Below are 17,895 nucleotides of genomic sequence, written 5' to 3'. Positions count from 1 at the left end.
TTTACCCAATCAAACCTTTCCATCATTTTAAAGATCTCTAATAGTTTAACAATGTGAATATGAAATGGTCTTACAGGTGGCACAGTGGTTAGCACCGCAGCCTCACAGCTCCAGGGACCCGGGTTCGATTCTGGGTACTGTCTGTGCGGAGTTTGCAAGTTCTCCCTGTGACCACGTGGGTTTTCGCTGGGTGCTCCGGTTTCCTCCCACAGCCAAAGACTTGCAGGTTGATAGTGGGATGTGAGAGGGTAATGGGATTAATGTAGGATTAGTATAAATGGGTGGTTGATGGTCGGCCAAGTACGGTGGGCCGAAGGGCCTGTTTCAGTGCTGTATCTCTAAATGAATAACATGGGTTTTAACTAAGGGAACATATAAAGGGTCCTTCAACATTCCCCAATATTTTCCTTTCTTAGCATTTGAGATTACAAAACAGTTTAGATGAACACATATTCCATTTAAGTACTCCCTAAATGTCACTTTGTCTTTCTTTTCTTTGTCCAATGTGGAAAATGGATCTCTTGCATCCACTACATCTCGTTATCTAACTCATTTAAAGAATTTTTTTGTTAGGCAAGTGTATTAAGGGTTACAAAACCAAGGCGAGTAAGATAGAGTTAAGACACAGATCAGCCATGATGCAATTGAATGCTGGAACAGGCTCGAGGGGCTGAATGGCCTCCTCCTGTTCCTAGGTTCACTTCTTCCGAGGATGTCAGTGCTTTAGGTCACCATACTGCCCTCAGTTTTCCCTTCTCGTACAATCTACAAGATTTAAAAGGTGCCAACTAATCATGGCGATTTTTCTAATTTACCCCTTACCCTGCTCAACCTTTGTGTTGTCCTACACGTTGGGCCTCAGCTTTCTCTTTGATGTCTCTGTGGGAGGGAAATAATCTTTTGCCCAGCTTCAGATTGGCTGTTGCAATGGTAATCTTAGGAGGGCAATCAGAAATAACAGAATGGAGAATCAAGGACTGGAATGCAACCAGCAACCAATAGTATCATATAGCACCGAAGGAGGCCATTCGGTCCATCATGTCTGTGATAGAAACAATGGAGGAGCCAAAACAAAATCACTTGTGGAACTAGCTGCACAGTTCAAACAGACTTACTATGACTGGACCCTTTAATTGAGGGGTGGGAAATCATCCAATGAGACACCAACCAACTTGTCCATTTCAAAGTTAAACTTTATTTTTCAGTAACACAAAAGAACCATGCGTACTCACACTGAACAGTCTTTTTCTTTTAAATAATGGGATTTTTAAATGTAAAAAGGAGTGTCCTGTCACAACATTACAATTCGCCTGATGTCTTTACGACATGGAAGAGGGTGACATTGTAGAGAACCTGGTGACCATTATTCCACGTGTAAAGCACTCGGTCTCTTGGATTGTAGTCCAGCATTGATATGTGCGAGTACTGGTTGTGGAACGGAATATCGGTGTACTCGTAGCTTGATGTGTTAGTGTAGTAGGCAAAGTAGATCTTGGCACCGGCAAGGTGGGAGTTTGTCACGTAGAGTGTGCCGCAGATAACGAAGGACTCACCGGCGCTCCGCTTGGGGTAGCCGGTGTCCCAGCTCTGAAGGATTTCCAGCGTCTGGGAGTCTAGCCGGCTGATGACAATGTTGCCCGCGTTCTGGTTGGTGGTGTAGACGGCCCACAGACCGCTCTCGTCCACCATCAGGTCGATGTCGGAGAAGCCTCCCCAGGAGTACGGGTACGTGTTGTTGTAGCCGGCTCCGTCCAGACTCCGCTGCACCAGGACGCTGCGTGAGCGGAAGTGGTACTTAATGATGATGTTGCTCTGGTACTTGTTGTAGTAAAGGGAGCCATTGAAGACCACGTGACCCGTGCCAGCCCAAGGGTGGGGCAGGCGGTAGATCACAAACTTCTCCCCCTTGACGAAGTCGTTGAACGTGCGGAACTCCCGGACCGTCCGACCGTTCAGATACCCATCCATGTACCACAACTGGAAAACAAACAGAACAGCATGAACACACCGACATCACTGAGGGCACCACAATGTAGGGAAGCCTGATCCGAAAAACGTCGGCATGCTGAAGGAATAACTATTAGGAACACAAGATCACAGAATCACTCCATCTGTGCAAAATTCTCATGAGGGGGTCCTTCCCAAAAGGTTGGCCTACGTTTATCTTCCAGATGCTGACTGACCTGTTAATTGCCCCTATATTTTTCTTTCAACTGTGATTCCTAGTTATTTGGACAGGGAGTTACTGAGATCAATGTGAGGGAGGAAGATTAACAATAAAAACTTAGAGTTTATTAACCACTGTTCAAGCAAAATACCCCAGCAGCCCAAAAAATACACTCAAACTGAACCAAGGCTTTAGGAAAGGAGATATAGTTGCTCAGCTGGAACAGACACTTCTGGGATAATTCTGACTTTGGGTAATAGAGTGTATAATTTGGAATTTGCTGCCCGTTATACATCAAACAATCAATGGAAGCAAAAAATCTGACAGGACATATAATGGCCAGCCAATTCAATGTCTGCCATTTTGCACTTTCGCCCCAAGCTCAAGTTACCACCACCTTGTTCCTAGGAGCTGCCTGATTGTCTGTCTCCTCAGTGGCAAGTCTCGAAGAAAAATTAAAATTCATTAATAACAAATCTTGGTGTATTGTTACACTGGCATTAGTCACATGGTGGAAAGAATCTTGTGCGACCTCCCCAGATGGCTTGTCTAGTCAACCTGCAGTGTGGAACTGTCTCACACATCCCTGGAAAGTGTCAGATTTCTGCCCGAGTGAGTTTGCTGATCTCGGTGCAGCAGTCACATGAGCTGCTCCTTTCAATCTCAGTTTTTCCCACCTATTCAAAACCTCCTGCCTGAATGTGCATATGCATGTGGAGGGTTCCATCCCCGGTGAAGACAAAAATCAGCTTGACTGGGAGGCATCCACTCTCTGACACTCACTCTCTGGCATCGCAATAATGAGAATGAGATGCTCTGAGGTGGGGAGGGTATGGGTAGCTATTCCCAGCAGGAATGCTTCACAAGAGGCTTCGTAACCATCGGCAACGCATTCCTTACGGAAAGGAAGGGTGAAAAAAAAACAATGTTTTTTAATTGGGTCTTTGACAACACACCTTCACGTGAACCAAAACAAGGGGTCTTCATTTCCCCACACAGGAGCAGGCCCTTCAACCCCTCGAGCCGGTTCCGCCATTCAATCAGTACAGGCCGGTGTTTTCTACAGAAACTAATTCACAACTTGATAATTGTTCAAAGATTGCAAGGAAACTAGTTGCAGAGAGAAGGGAAGGAAACAGCAAATGCTTTCAGGCCAAGTCCACTGAGGTTCAAAGCCCTTCTGTTCCACTGTGATATTCAGTGCAATGTTGAAGAGTGAGCATTAATTAATTCCCCAAGCTGATTTTGATGCGTAACCACACACCAGTCTGACTAATCAGCTCAACATGTCCTTGGTTTTAAGATCCGAGTGGCTGGCAGCCCAAATGTTTTTGCTTTTTTTTTTGGTTGGAAACATAATTATTATTCTCTGAGCACATTTCCGAAATGTGTGATATGAACTGTACCTTAAAAGACTCTAGCAGGTTCTGGCCCTGTAGAGCAGTGATCATCACAGTTCTTCAGGTCAGTTTTCTCAACCAAGGATTTATTAACCCACATCCACTCACAACCAATGGGTTGTTACCAAGAAAGGGCACTTGACACAGAATTTACAGCAGAGAAACAGGCTGTTTGGCCCAACTATGGTGCTTATGCTCGACACGAGCCTCCTCCCACCTCGCTTCATCTCACTATCAGCATATCCTTCTATTCCTTTCCCCCTCATGTATTTATCCAGTTTCCTCTTAAATGCCATTTGCCTCAACTACGCCACGTGGCAGCAAGTTACAGATTCCCAACAGAAGAAATTTCTCCTGAATTCCTATTCGGATCTATTAGTGACTATCTAATAGTTTTGTCCTCTAGTTTTGGACCTCCCCACAAGTGGAAACATCTTTTCTACATGTACCCCATCAAAGCCATTCATAATCTTAAGAGACATCTAGACGTCTAGGAGGTCACCTGAGAAATGAGCCCCAGCCTGTTCAGTCTTTCCTGATAGTTGTACCTTTTCAGTTCTGGTATTGTCCTTGTAAATTGCTTTTGCAGTTTCTCTAGTGCTTCGATACCATTTTTAACTGCTCCCCAAAACTCAACCTTCCCCTAACTCTGACTTCTTGTGCATCCAAGCTCCCTTCTTCCCACTATTGGTGGCTCTGCCTTCAGCCACTGAGGCTCCCTGCTCTACATCTCCTCCCGCACGCAAAAATGTTTGTGGCTAATTTCTAGGCCATACAATGCAAAAGCATGGAGTTAATAGTGAACCTGTACAAGGTCTTAATTAGGCTGGAGTTTGACTATTGTGTAAAGTTTTGGCCACCCTGCTACAGGAAAATGAAAAGCAACAGGAAAGCTGTAGAGTAGTTTTAGTGGGATTTTACCAGCGATTCTTAGAGAATCTGGAAAATTTAGGCATTTTTCACCAGTTAAGGGGTGACCTGGTGTAAAGTAAAGCCTGGCTCAGGTATAAAATTAAAACCCGACCCGGGCCCAACCCGAACCCGACCTGACCAGACCCGACACGACTCTCCTTCATCTGTTCCGGCAGCAAGCTATTCCTGCAGATGGAGTTGTGGGGTATCATGGGTAAGCCTGATCCCGTGACTTCCCAGAAGCAACACTGTCCAGCCCGACCCAACCCGAGCCCGAATGCTGGACTCGGAATTTCGACCCGACAATCCCCGAACCCGACGCGTGTAGTCAGGTCTAGTCGGGTTCGGGTCGGGTAGCTAGGCTTTAATGTAAAGTCTTCAAGATAATGAAAGGTTACAATGAAGTAAATAATGATAAATTGTCTCGAGTGGTCAAGAAGATGGCAATGAGAAGGCAAAATTGAAGATCTCAAAAAAGATTGGGGCTAAAATGTGGAATTCCCCATTACAAACCAATAAATTCTGTTAAAGAGAGAATTAGTTGCTTGAAAAAGAACAACATTAAAGGGTGTTATGAACAAGCAAGACACTGGGATTAGACTAGATGGCACATATGCCTCCCCTTAATAGACAATGAAAAGGAAAATTTCTATTCAGGATTTTATAGCTTTCTAAAAGCCAGCCAGTGCATTGGCCGCCTGCCCCTTGGATTTAAATGCAATCCAGGCTGATAAAGTGCATCTTCATCCTCTGGGAGCTGCGAACTGATCTCAAAGACAGCCTTAATCAAGTTATTGACGAGTCCACAACGAAAAGGTGCTCATGGAATTGGCAAAATCTGGGTCACACAGATCACACAGAGTGTGCAATGGAACACCACACTGGCATACTCGAGGAGATTGCTTCTGAGGTTCGGGTTCGGGTTTGAAGAGTGCTGCGATAACTCTATTCTGTGTCTAATCTGTGAATCCATGACCTGGAATATTTGTGGGGCAGTATAAAGGGAGCTCTACTCTGCATTTAATCCACGTATGCCTAGCCTGCAAATACTCAATGGGGCAGTACAGAGAGACCTTTATTCTGCACGCAATCCCACATTTTGCTTAGTTCCTGTCCATTAAAAGTGGGAGTTGCTTCATTTCCCAATCCCTAGTGTCCCTCACGTTGAGCAACATAACTGTCCTTCGGCAAGATAATGTAAAGGCTCCATGTTTTTGCCTGTATATTACAACCGTGAACATGATAGACAAAATATAGCTTTGGAAGTGATTCTGTGATCTGATCCAACAGCAGCAACTCCCTGAGACTGTCTCATTGCCCAGTAAGAGGGGGATAGCACTCCTTCAGCTTACACAAGGCAGCATCATCTGTAAAGGTTCCATTCAATGTGCCTCATAAACATGACACTGAAATATTGTGATATTAATTAATGTCAGCTGGGAAAGGTTAGATTAATCAACAATTTAGAATCAGTGGCATCGTTCACCATTATAATCACTGATGTAGAATATGTAAAAACAATCCATTAATCCCACAGTTATAACATGAACTGTTGCGGTGTCATGAGTAACGGCCAAATTAATTACCTAGGAACTCACCATGAATGCTAAACTGGTCATTACCAGGGAAGCGATTGTGAAAGGTGATGAATAATAAATATGGTCAGCTGCTCCACACATGAACAATATCCCTCACACCAAAAGATTAACATTCCACCAATGGTCGCCAGTGTAAAATTGCTTTGATCCCTGAAAATTTAGTCAAGTGAGGCAGCTTTTACTCTTGCTCCGCAGCGCTCAGCTGGCTGATGTGCAGCCTACTGTGGGACTGACAGACTACAGGCGAGGACGGTCCCACTCCACGGCTGCCTCTTTGGTCCATTGGCTTCTGACAACAGTGCTTGTAAATGATCTCGGTGCTTGATCAAGTGAGGATTGCATAGACTAGGCTTGTATTCCCTTGAATATAGAAGATTAACGGTGGATCTAATTGAGGTGTCTAAGATAAACAAGTGAACTCCAAGACTGGCCTCTCTCTGCTGGTCACATATGTAATTACCTGGTAGCACCCTAAACAATCCCCACCCCGCAAGACCAAACCCGAGTTGTCCACCTACCCGGTTCTCTGTGCTGGAAGCCAGCGTGTCAGTCATCCATGCACCAAACCGGGAGCCAGATGCTCGGACAGTGAATGGGTTACTGATTCCGGTTAGCTTTCCACAGCCTGGAACAGAAGACGAGATAATGGATAAAACTTGCAATGAGCTAGATTGGAAAATAGGTTGTTAAAATATTCACTTCCTTTCTGGGAAAGTCCAAGAGAATTTCACAAAGCAATTTTCACAAAACAGGCCAAAAGCTGACAGGGAAGCTTAAAAAAAAAACAGGATGAAATTGGTCTTTGATGAAAACAAGAAATGGATCTTAGAGAATGAATGAGTAGCCCGTTTTAACACCCCCACTTGATGGGGACGGAGAGCAAGGTGAAGGATGGTGGGAGGGGAGGGGAGGGTGGAGCGATGGTGTAGGGGAGGGAGGGAGAGAGGGTTGGGGAGGAGCAGGGGACAACACCCAATTAGAAGCCAAAAGCATTCAGGACAGTGAGATCCAGCACTTTAAATGTGGCAATACAGGTCACGAGGCAAAGCAGACACATGTGGAAGCCATTCGGCCCTTTGCACCTGTGCCAGCTCTTTGCCGATGCAATCGGAAACTAAAACATGATAAAAGAAGAACAAGGGAGGTGGCTACGCCAATGTTAACACTTTTTCAAAGATGCCTTTACCCAGTTTCTGCATGCAAGCATGGAGCCTCTGCTCGAGAAGCATGACTCTGTGCTGGAGTTCCTCGTAGTCATAGGCACCCATTTCCTCCTGGATTCCCAGCAGCACCACCGACAGGTTCCGAACTTCTTCTTTTAACTTCAGAATCAATCTGGCATCAGATTTGTATTGATCAAGGACTGGGATCAGTGGCAACAATTCATTCATCTTGTCCTTTAATTCCTGTTAGATGCAAAAGCAGTTTGCTGAATCAGTTTCTTTTCGCGAAAAAATAATCCAATCCATCACAGCAACATCTTCACTCTCAACTATAACGGTTACCTCCATCATTTGTTTTAACTCAGATCAGTCTCATGTAGAAACAGGGAGGCTTGGACATTGATTAACATTGAGGCCGACACCAGGTTAAAACAGAATGCCACAGCGTTGCTTTACTAGGTAACCAAACACTATACAGAGTTAACAGGACATTACACAGAGATAACCAAACAGTATACTAGGATAAACACACACTATACAGGGATAACCAAATAATTAATGTTTCAGGTTGATGCCCTTTCCTCAGAATGACCTGAAATGCTAACTCGGTTTCTCTCATCACAATTGCTGCCTGACCTGCTGAGTATTTCCCATTTTTTCTACACACTTTTACTTCCCTCTTAACAAGAGTATTAAAAGTTTACAGAACCAAGGTGGGTAGATGGAGTTAAGATACTGATCAGCCACGATCTCATTGAATGGCGGAACAGGTTCGAGGGGCTCAATGGCTTCCTCCTGTTCTTATGTTTATCTCTCTAACATAGGTTCTAAATATTAGAACCATTGAAAAAGTACAGCACAGAAGGAGACCATTCCGCCCATCATGTCTGTGCTGGCCGAATAAACTATCCACCCAAACTAATCCCACCTTCCAGCACCTGGTCCATAGCCCTACAGGTTACAGCACTTCATGTACATGTCCAGGTATCTTTTAAAAGAATTGAGGGTCTCTGCCTCCACCACCAATCCTGGCAGCGAATTCCAGACACCCACCACCCACTGGGTGAAAAACGTTCCCCTTACGTCCCCTCTAATCCTTCTACCAATCACCTTAAATCTGTGTCCCCTGGCAACTGACCTCCCTGTCTACTCTATCTAGGCCCCTCATAATTTTGTACACCTCAATCAAGTCACCCCTCGGCCTCCTCAGTTCCAGGGAAAACAACCCTAGCCTATCCAATCTTTCCTCATAGCTGCAACATTCAAGCCCTGGCAACATTCTTGTAAATCTCCTCTGCACTCTCTCCAGAGCAATTATGTCCTTTCTGTAATGTGGTGACCAGAACTGCATGCAATACTCCAGCTGTGGCCCAACCAATGCTCTATATAGCTCCAGCATCACATCCCAGCTTTTGTACTCTATACCTCGGCCAATAAAGGAAAGCATTCCATATGCCTTCTTCACCACTCTATCCACCTGTCCTGCCACCTTCAGGGACCTGTGGACATGTACTTCAACGTCTCCCACTTCTTCTATCTCTCTCAATATCCTCCCGTTTATTGTATATTCCTTCGCTTTATTTGCCCTCCCCAATACATTACTTCACACTCCTCTGGTTTGAATTCCATTTGCCACTTTTCCGCCCACTCAACCAAAACATATCATTCTGGTGTCTACGGCTATCCTCTTCACTATTAACTATACGGACAATTTTTGTGTCATCAACAAATTTCCCAATCATACCACTCACATTTAAGTCTAAACCATTAATATATACCACAAACAGCAAGGGACCCAACACTGAGCCCTGTGGAACACCACTGGAAACAGCTTTCCATTCGCAAAAACATCCGTCAACTACAACCCTTTGTTTCCTGTCACTGAGTCAATTCTGGATCCAACCTGCCACCTTCCCCTGTATTCCATGGGCTTTCATTTTTCTGACCAGTCTGCTATGTGGGACCATGATAAATGCCTTACTAAAATCCATGTAGACCACATCCACTGCACTACCCTCATCAATCCTCCTTGTTACTTCCTCAAAAAACTCAGTCGAATTAGTAAGACATGACCTTTCCCTAATAAATCCATGCTGATTATCCCTGATTAATCCATGTCTTTCTAAGTGACAGTTTATCCGTCCCTCAGAAGAGATTCTAACAATTTACCCACCACCGAGGTCAGACTGACTGGCCTATAATTACCTGGCTTATCCCTCACACCCTTTGTAAACAATGGTACAATATTCGCAGACCTCCAATCATCTGATACCTCATCTGCATCTAGTGAGGATTTGAAGGTGATCCTCAGTGAATCCGCTATTTCCTCCCTGGGATGCAATTCATCTGGTCCTGGCGATTTATCCACTTTCAGGGATGTCAGACCCTCTAGTACTTCCTCTCTCATTATGCTTATCATATCTAATATTTCACACTCCTCCTCTTTAACTACAATGTCTGCATCAACCCTCTCCTTTGTGAAGAAAGAGACAAAAAACTCATTAAGAACCCTGCCCACATCTTCTGCATCCATGCATAAGTTCCCCTGTACATCTCTGACAGGCCCTATCCTTTCCTTAGTCATCCTCTTGCTCTTAATGTACTGATAAAACAACTTCGGGTTTTCCTTGATTTTACCTGCCAATAGATTTTCATGTCCTCTTTGCTTCTCTAATTTCCTTTTTTACTTCACCCCTGCACTTTCTATACTCCTCTATTTGTGATGGTCATAAGCTTTCTTTTTTTGCTTTAACTTACCCTGTAAGCTTTTAGATAACTGGGGGCTCTAGATTTGGCCATACCACTCTTAATCTTTGTGGGGACATGCCTACACTGTGCCCGCAGTATCTCGCTTTTGAATGTCTCCCACTGGTTTGCCACTGATTTGCCATCAAGTAGCTGTATCCAGTCCATTTTCGCCAGGTCACCTCTCAGTTTTGTAAAATTTACCTTCCCCCAATTTAGAACTTTTGCTTCTGTTTGATCTTTGTCCATTTCCATGATTATGCTAAAACTAACTGTATTATGGTCACTATCTCCAAAATGGTCACCCACTGTTACTTCATCCACTTGCCCAGCTTCATTACTGAAGACTAAATCTAGAATTGCACCCCCTCTCATTGGGCTTGTTACGTGCTGGCCAAAAAAGTTCTCTTGAACACAGTTCAAGAATTTTGTCCACTCTGAGCCCTTCACACTGTTTGTATCCCAGTTGATATTGGGGTAGTTGAAATCCCCAACTATTATTGCCCTTAAGTTTTTGCACTCAGAAACCTGCCTGCATATTTGTTCTTCAATCTCCCTCTCACTATTTAGGGGTCTATAGTACACTCCCAGTAATGTAGCTGCCCCCTTTTTCTTTCTGAGCTCCACCCATATGGCCTCGTTTGATGATTCATTTAGCACATCATCAATCCTCAAAGCTATTATTGATTCCTTAACTAATAATGCTACACCCCTCCTTTTTTATCTCCCTCTCTATCACGCTTGAAAACTCGATATCCAGGGATGTTGAGCTGCCATTCTTGCTCCTTTTTAAGCCAAGTTTCTGTTATAGCAACGATATTGTGTTGCCATGTGTCTATCTCTGCCATCAGTAGGGTTGGTTAGCTCAGTTGGCTGGATGGCTAGTATATGATGCAGAAAGATGTCAACAATGTGGATTCAATCCCCATACTGGCTTAGGTAGTCCATGGAGGTCTGCCTCCTTGCCTTGCCCCACGGCTTGGGGAGTGGTGACCCTCAAGCTATACGTCACCAACTGTCTCTCTAATGTGCAGTGATGCCTATGGTCCTTTGGGACTATGACCAGAACAATACAATCTGTGCCCTCAGCTCGTCGGTTTCATTTCTATACTCCTTGCATTTAAATAAATACCCTTTAACACTGCCAAATTCCTGTGCTACGTACTTTTTAACCTTTGCTTCTTCTGCCTTTCAGAGTCACTCGCTAATTTTCTGCCTCCTGTTCCCTGCTCTGAAATTGTCCTATCTAAGACTGCGCTCAGGTTCCCGTCCCCCTGCCAATCTAGTTTAATCCATCCCCAGCAGCACTAGCAAACCTTCCTGCAAGGATGTCCTAGTCCTGTTCAGGTGCAGGCCATCCGGCTTGTACAGGTCTCACCTTCCCCAGAACCAGTCCCAATGCCCAAGAAATCTGAAGCCCTCCCTCCTGCACCATCTCTCCAGCCACGCATTCATCTGGTATATTTTCCTATTTCTATACTCACTAGCATGTGGCCTTGGGAGTAATCTGGAGATTATTACCCTTGTGGTCCTTCTTGCTAATCTTTCCTAACTCCATAAACTCAGCCTGCAGGACCCTATCCCTCATACTTGCTATATCGTTGGTACCAATGTGGACCATGACCTCTGGCTACGCACCCTCGCTTTCCACTATGTTTTGTAGCCGCTCGGTGATATCCATGACCCTTGCTCCAGAGAGGCAACATACCATCCTGGAATCACGTCTGCGACCACAAGAATACCCATCTATTCCCCTACCATCTCTGCTCTCTTGTCCTTTTTCCTCCCTCCCTGCAGAGCTGAGCCACCCATGGTGTTCTGATCATGACTCTCACAGCCCTCTGCAGAGGAACCCTCCTTCCCATTGGTACTCAGAACTGAATACTGATTAGAAAGTGGGATGCCCTCCAGGGCCTCCTGCCCTGACCTTCTTGTCTGTCTGGCAGCTATCCAGTCCCTCTCTGACTGTGCTCTCTTAAGCACCGGGTTGACTACCTCTTGAAACGTGCTATCCTCTGAAGTCCTCCGCCTCGCGGATGCGCCACAGTGACTCCAGCCGCCGCTCGGGCTCCAAAACCCGAAACGTAAGCTTCTGCAGCCAGAAACACTTCCTGCAGATGTGTTGGTCAAGGACACGTGCAATGCCATGCAGCACATCAAACTATAAACAAGCGTGGATAACCTTAATTCAAACCTCTGAGTGCAGCTCAGTAAATCAGTCACTGGAGCTTGTGCAAGGACGACAGAGGATCACCCTCTCACTCTCTTGAGTTCTCCTTCATAACTTAGGGCAAGCAGCATGGTTCTGCTCTGTACCAGAAAGTCTTGGAGTGTTAACCCGTATGCGAGATGCTCCAATAGGCCATATGGCAGTAGATGTACAAGCTCCAGGATCTACTGAAGTGATGACGGCTGTGTGGGCAGTTCAGCGGGGCTTCTGTACTATGAAAATCAGATGTAGATTAATGTAAGGCTTTTAGGCCCACTGTTTGATAGCATGTTCTTCTTCGCTTCTGACTGAGAACCTTTCATGTCTTGAGAACACTGGCATCCAATGGCTGCCCTCACAACGTAACCAACATAACCTCTAAACCACAGCAACACAGCATCCTTATAACCTGTCTTCTTACACACTGAACAAAAACAGTGCTGTGGAGAGAGACAGCTCTATTTCTGCAAGAAATTCAACTGATCCCTCTCTGGTTAGTAGCAATGTAGACTGTTGCATGGAAACAGGGCCTCACATTGTACCTGCCCATGCATCTTTAAAGCAACTAGATGTAATTTGTGTCCAGTAATTTAATCCGACAGTTTATCCATAGCCAAATTGAAAAGTTTTGCTTGGATTGGCATGTAATTTATGAATCAGCAAATGCAACATCAATCTTCTTGACATTTGTTTTGTTTATGAAATTCAAAATCTTTGTCCTGAAATATAACTACACATCCCCTAGATCCCTGAACAATGCTAAATATTATACAAGAATTTTAGCAGGCATTGGCTTTTATCAGCAGAATGCATTAGCTAGAAGCAACACGAGGCAAGGAAGCGAGGAAGAACATGCGATCAAACAGTGGGCCTGAAAGTCTTACATTAATCTACATCTGACTTTCACAGTGCAGAGGCTGGAAAAGGGCAATGGATGAGTTATGAGCACCTATAAAACTTTTTTTTGAACTGTATATTTTGTCACAAACATCAGGAGGACCTGTAATGTCCCTCTTGGCCACTCCTGTCTGAGTTCCTCTGCTTCAGAAGTCAGCAATTCACATTGCTTGCATTACCAACGGTCATTTCAAAAAATGCATTCTTGGGAAGTGGGCGTCACTGGGAAGGCAGACATTAATTGCCCATCCCCTAGCTGTTCCTTGAGAAGGCGGTGGTGAGCCGCATCCTTGAACTGCTGCTGTCCCTGTGGTGCAGGTACACCCACAGTGCTGTTAGGGAGGGACTTCCAGGATTTTGGCCCAGCGACAGTGAATGAACAGTGACATAGCTCCAAGTCAGGATGATGTGTGGCTTGGAGGGGTACTTGCCGGTGGTGATGTTCTCATGTGTCTGCTGCCCTTGTCCTTCTAGGTGGAAGAGGTCACAGGTTTGAAAGGTGCTATTGAAGGAGGATTGGCAAGTTGCTGCAGTGCATCTTTTAGATGGTACACAGGACGGACAAATAATGGGAGGTGAAAGCAGACAAGAAGTCAGTTTGAATGCAAGCATGTCTTTGAAACAGTAGCTCCCCAACTAACGGGATAGAAACTCACTATGGAGAGATAATTGTCTCTCTCTGTATCATGAAATCATAAACATGTTTACTAATTTACAACACAGGGGAGATCGTCCCACCCGACATGTGCAGACCCACACATCCTTTTACCCTTTGAGAGAACTGTTTCATATTTCCCTGGTGCACTGTGCAATGGTGTCCCTGGGCAGTTAGTTTCATTTCATGCTGACGTGAGCAGAAGGTGAGTCTGGAGGAAGGTTTTAATTAGACTTTGAACATAATTAAATATTTACAACTTAAAGCAAAAAGAATTCATTTTCCCTATCAGGATGTACACAATGAGGAACACTTGTTAAAATGTGGGGGAAGCATGCACTAAACTAATGCACACCTTGTGGGGGTCATTTCCGGAGTAAGTGCTCGCTAGCTATGAGCACAGGCTGAAAACTCACAGGCTGGGAGACGAGGTTTCCCATTACCTACACGTTCTTTAAGCATTAGCCCCATGATATTTTAAACTCGTTGAATTCAACATTGGCCAAACAAGAGGGGAAATGGTAAACTATGTGGTGAATAGCCACCACGTCTACTATATCTAATGCAATGGAATCTATGCTTTTATATTCTAGAAGGTGGGCCATAAATGTGCTAAACCCTGAACGGTATCTGACCCCACACCCCTGCCAAAACTGCATGGCCTGTTTAGTGCCAAGGTCGAGAGATGAAGGTGAAGGTGTGTGGATTGTTGGTTTGCAGATGTTCAAAGCTACGTGGTGTCTACTGCCTGAAACAGCAACATTCAACGATGGAAGGTCCTGGGTCCTGGGTCACCACACCCGACTCACACCAGTTCCCTTCGCTCATCACCGTGCCCGCTGACCAACATGACAGGATGGGACTCGGGAAACAAAAGAGGCAAAAGGCACTTGACAGATAAACATGCATCACAGGATAGGAATAGAACAGACAAATCCTGAAATCAAATCAAATCAAATAAAAAGAAATGTTTCTAATAAGCAAAGGAACCTATTTTCATCATCATAGATTGCCCAGCTTTTAAATAGCATGGAAACGATTTATTGTACTTTTATGCCATAAGTTTGCAGAATTTAATACTGAGGTGCTCAAAAGGCGGCACTGGAACTGCTCTTAGCATTATACACAATTCCCTTTCTTAAATTATTGCTCATCCCTCAGTGCCCTGAGTAGGTGGTGAAACATCTGAGTCAAGCATGTTGGTGTGGGACTGGAGTCAGGTAGAGGCCCAGGTCGGCTAAGGATGGTATGTTTCCCTCCCTAAAGAACATTACTGAACCAGTTAGGTTGCTACAACAACCTGACAGCTTTGTGGCCACTTTTAACGATAATCTGATTTTATTTCCAGGTTTGATTGAAAAACTGCTCACAACTTCTCAAACTGTCATAGTGGCAGCAAGTTGAGCCTCAGCCTGTGTGGATAGGCAGTATGTCCAAAACAAGGCAGAAGAACTGACAGTTCAGGGTAGAACAACATGCTGGTGATGAAGGAACTGGGAGTTAATATCTAGCAGCTCGAAGCGATAGAGGAGAAAAGCACAACATTCATCTCACATTGAAATCGCCTGTGGATCCAGTCTGAGAACTGAGCTAGTATCTTATTATCTTATCCCATGTTATTTGGCTCTTATGTATTAACCACTACTTTCTGCTTTATCCAGTCATCTCTCCTATTGTATTGGGGGTTGATTACAACCCTAGCTGCCTGACAGGTTCGATAAAAGAGCAGGAAATCTCCCAGATTACTGGTGGAGAGAAAATTCTAACTCCTTCACTGTCATGATGGGCACTGCTTGAACTCATGACTGCCACGTTACAGTCCTGCTTATGCCAACTACACTACAGTGTGTGGTGCAGAAGATGCCTGCCATAGTCATATATGTGAAGTCAAGGTGATAATACTGGCTGGAATTTTACGGAGGCCACACCCACTGGCCAAAAAGTCAATGGCCGAGCCTGCCCCCGCTGGGCCTGTGGAGCCACGCCGGGATCTTTCGGTGCCCAGGCCCTTAATCGGAGCGGTTACAACTGCTGGGACTACAACCAGCCATTGGAGACAACAGGAAGGACGGCTCTGGAACTCAGGTAAGTTTTTAGGGACGTGCTGGAGACAATCGGCTGGGCCCTCGCAAGGCAAGGGGGGGTGGAAGAGTGTCGTGTGTTGGGGACAGTTGGGGCATCGGAGGCAGCCCTCCGTGGGGCACAGAGTGCCTGATCAGGAGGGCACCCCCTCCCCCCCCACCCCACAAGCCCGCAAGAAGGCCGCCACCCGTTTTTACCAGGCGGAGTACTTGGGGTCTTTGCCGTCCGACTGCCAAGGGTAAGATACCCATGGTAGTGGGAGGAGGCCCTTGTGGCAGTTAATTGTCCACTTAAGGGCCTTGATTGGCCTGGGACGGGCGGGCAGTTTCTCATCACCGCTGCCCCAAGTAAAATTGTAGCGGGGGTGGGAGGGAATTGGGAATGGCCCCCTGCCTCCCAGTCAAGTTTACACACCCCCCCCACCCCCCCCGCCTCCAGCCCACGCATTGGGGGGCCATAAAATTCCGGCCGCTGTCTTTAACAATTCCAGAGAGATAGTGTTGGCAGTTCCTTCTTTAAATAATACCAACCTCACCAACTGTCTTTAATGAGGTCATTGCACTTCTCTGTCTTCAGACATCCACACCACCTCGACTGATCTTGCTCAACTCAGGCTGCGACTCACTCACTCCCTTCCATTCCTGACAATTGTGCCCATTACAACCTACACTGTAAGGCTTGAATGCCAGAGCTTGAGTCACATGTCAAGATCATTCACCACTTCATAGCCTGTAACAACTCTGGACTGCCTTGACTTGTGACAGTCTGCTCTATGTTTATTTCAATAGAAACTCAAATCACAGTTCCAACTTACAGGCCTCAGAAGCACAGTCGCTATTTCTGGATTGGCTCCTAGGAATGTACCTGACCCCAGCTTTAAGGACATGAAGCTGAGTGACTCCAGGCTCTGTTCAAACATTGTAATCTACCTTGACAAAAATGTTAATAAAACACAGTATCATCCACTGCACTGTGCAGGTAGCAGGAATCAACAGTTCAGTCTTCGTCCCGTGGAAAGACATATTTGTCTATTTACATACAGACTGTAACCCAGGGACACACATGCACAGACAAAAAAAACAGTTATGCACAGGCAGACAGATACGCATCACAGGCAGACAGATACGCAGGTCACACACTGACAGAAGCACAGGGACACACACAGATACTGCTCCTGTCTGAGATAAGGTTCGGGACAAAAGCCACATTGAAGAAAAACACTGCAAATAAATCTCTCTCCAACAGAAATGCAACCCATAACCTCATCCGATGGCCAAAAGATAAAGTTGCCTTGTTTTTGGAGAGATACAGAGCAGAAAGCTGCCAGGTTCAGCTGCCATCTCTGGGGATAGGCTGTCTGCTAATGTTCATGATAAGCCCACCGATTCCCACAGCTACCTTGACTTCACTTCCTCACACCCTGCCTCATGTAAGGACTCCATTCCATTCTCCCAGTTTCTCCGTCTCCAGCGCATCTGCTCTGATGATGCAACCTTCCGCGACAGCGCTTCTGATATGTCCTCCTTTTTCCTCAACCGAGGGTTCCCCCCCCACTATGGTTGACAGGGCCCTCAACCGTGTCTGGCCCATTTCCTGCACCTCTACCCTCACCCCTTCCCCTCCGTCCCAGAACCATGAAAGGGTTCCCTTTGTCCTCACTTTCCACCCCACCAGCCTCCACATCCAAAGGATCATCCTCTGCCATTTCCACCACCTCCAGCGTGATGCCACTACCAAATGCATCTTCCCCTCCCTTCCCCTCTCCACCCCTGTCAGCATTCCGAAGGGATCGTTCCCTCCGTGACACTCTGGTCCACTCCTCCATTACCCCCACCACCTCATCCCCTTCCCACGGCACCTTTCCATGCAATCGCAGGAGGTGTAATACCTGCCCATTTACCTCCTCTCCTCACTATCCAAGGCCCCAAACACTCCTTTCAGGTGAAGCAGCGATTTACTTGTACATCTTTCAATGTAGTATACTGTATTCACTGCTCACAATGTGGTCTCCTCTACATTGGGGAGACCAAACGCAGACTGGCTGACAGCTTTGTGGAACACCTCCGC

At 45.7% G+C, this 17,895-nt stretch overlaps 1 protein-coding gene across 1 annotated transcript in view; it reads right to left on the bottom strand.

Annotated features, from left to right (window-relative positions):
* Window positions 1–1,181: 1,181 nt before the first annotated feature.
* The window catches only part of olfm2a (olfactomedin 2a), an 88,551-nt gene continuing 71,837 nt past the window's right edge, over window positions 1,182–17,895 (bottom strand). Inside the window, exons 4-6 of the mRNA XM_068020822.1 lie at window positions 7,264–7,483; window positions 6,596–6,702; window positions 1,182–1,977 (exon numbers count right to left, since the gene is read on the bottom strand). Of these exons, the coding sequence (XP_067876923.1) occupies window positions 1,300–1,977; window positions 6,596–6,702; window positions 7,264–7,483 (1,005 nt within the window). The 3' untranslated portion in view covers window positions 1,182–1,299. The remainder of the gene's footprint in view (window positions 1,978–6,595; window positions 6,703–7,263; window positions 7,484–17,895) is intronic.

Source organism: Heterodontus francisci, chromosome 43 (assembly GCF_036365525.1).
Source record: "Heterodontus francisci isolate sHetFra1 chromosome 43, sHetFra1.hap1, whole genome shotgun sequence".
Lineage (NCBI taxonomy): Eukaryota > Metazoa > Chordata > Chondrichthyes > Heterodontiformes > Heterodontidae > Heterodontus > Heterodontus francisci.
The sequence above is the reverse complement of the archived record's forward strand: the minus strand, read 5'-3'. Positions and strand labels throughout refer to the sequence as shown.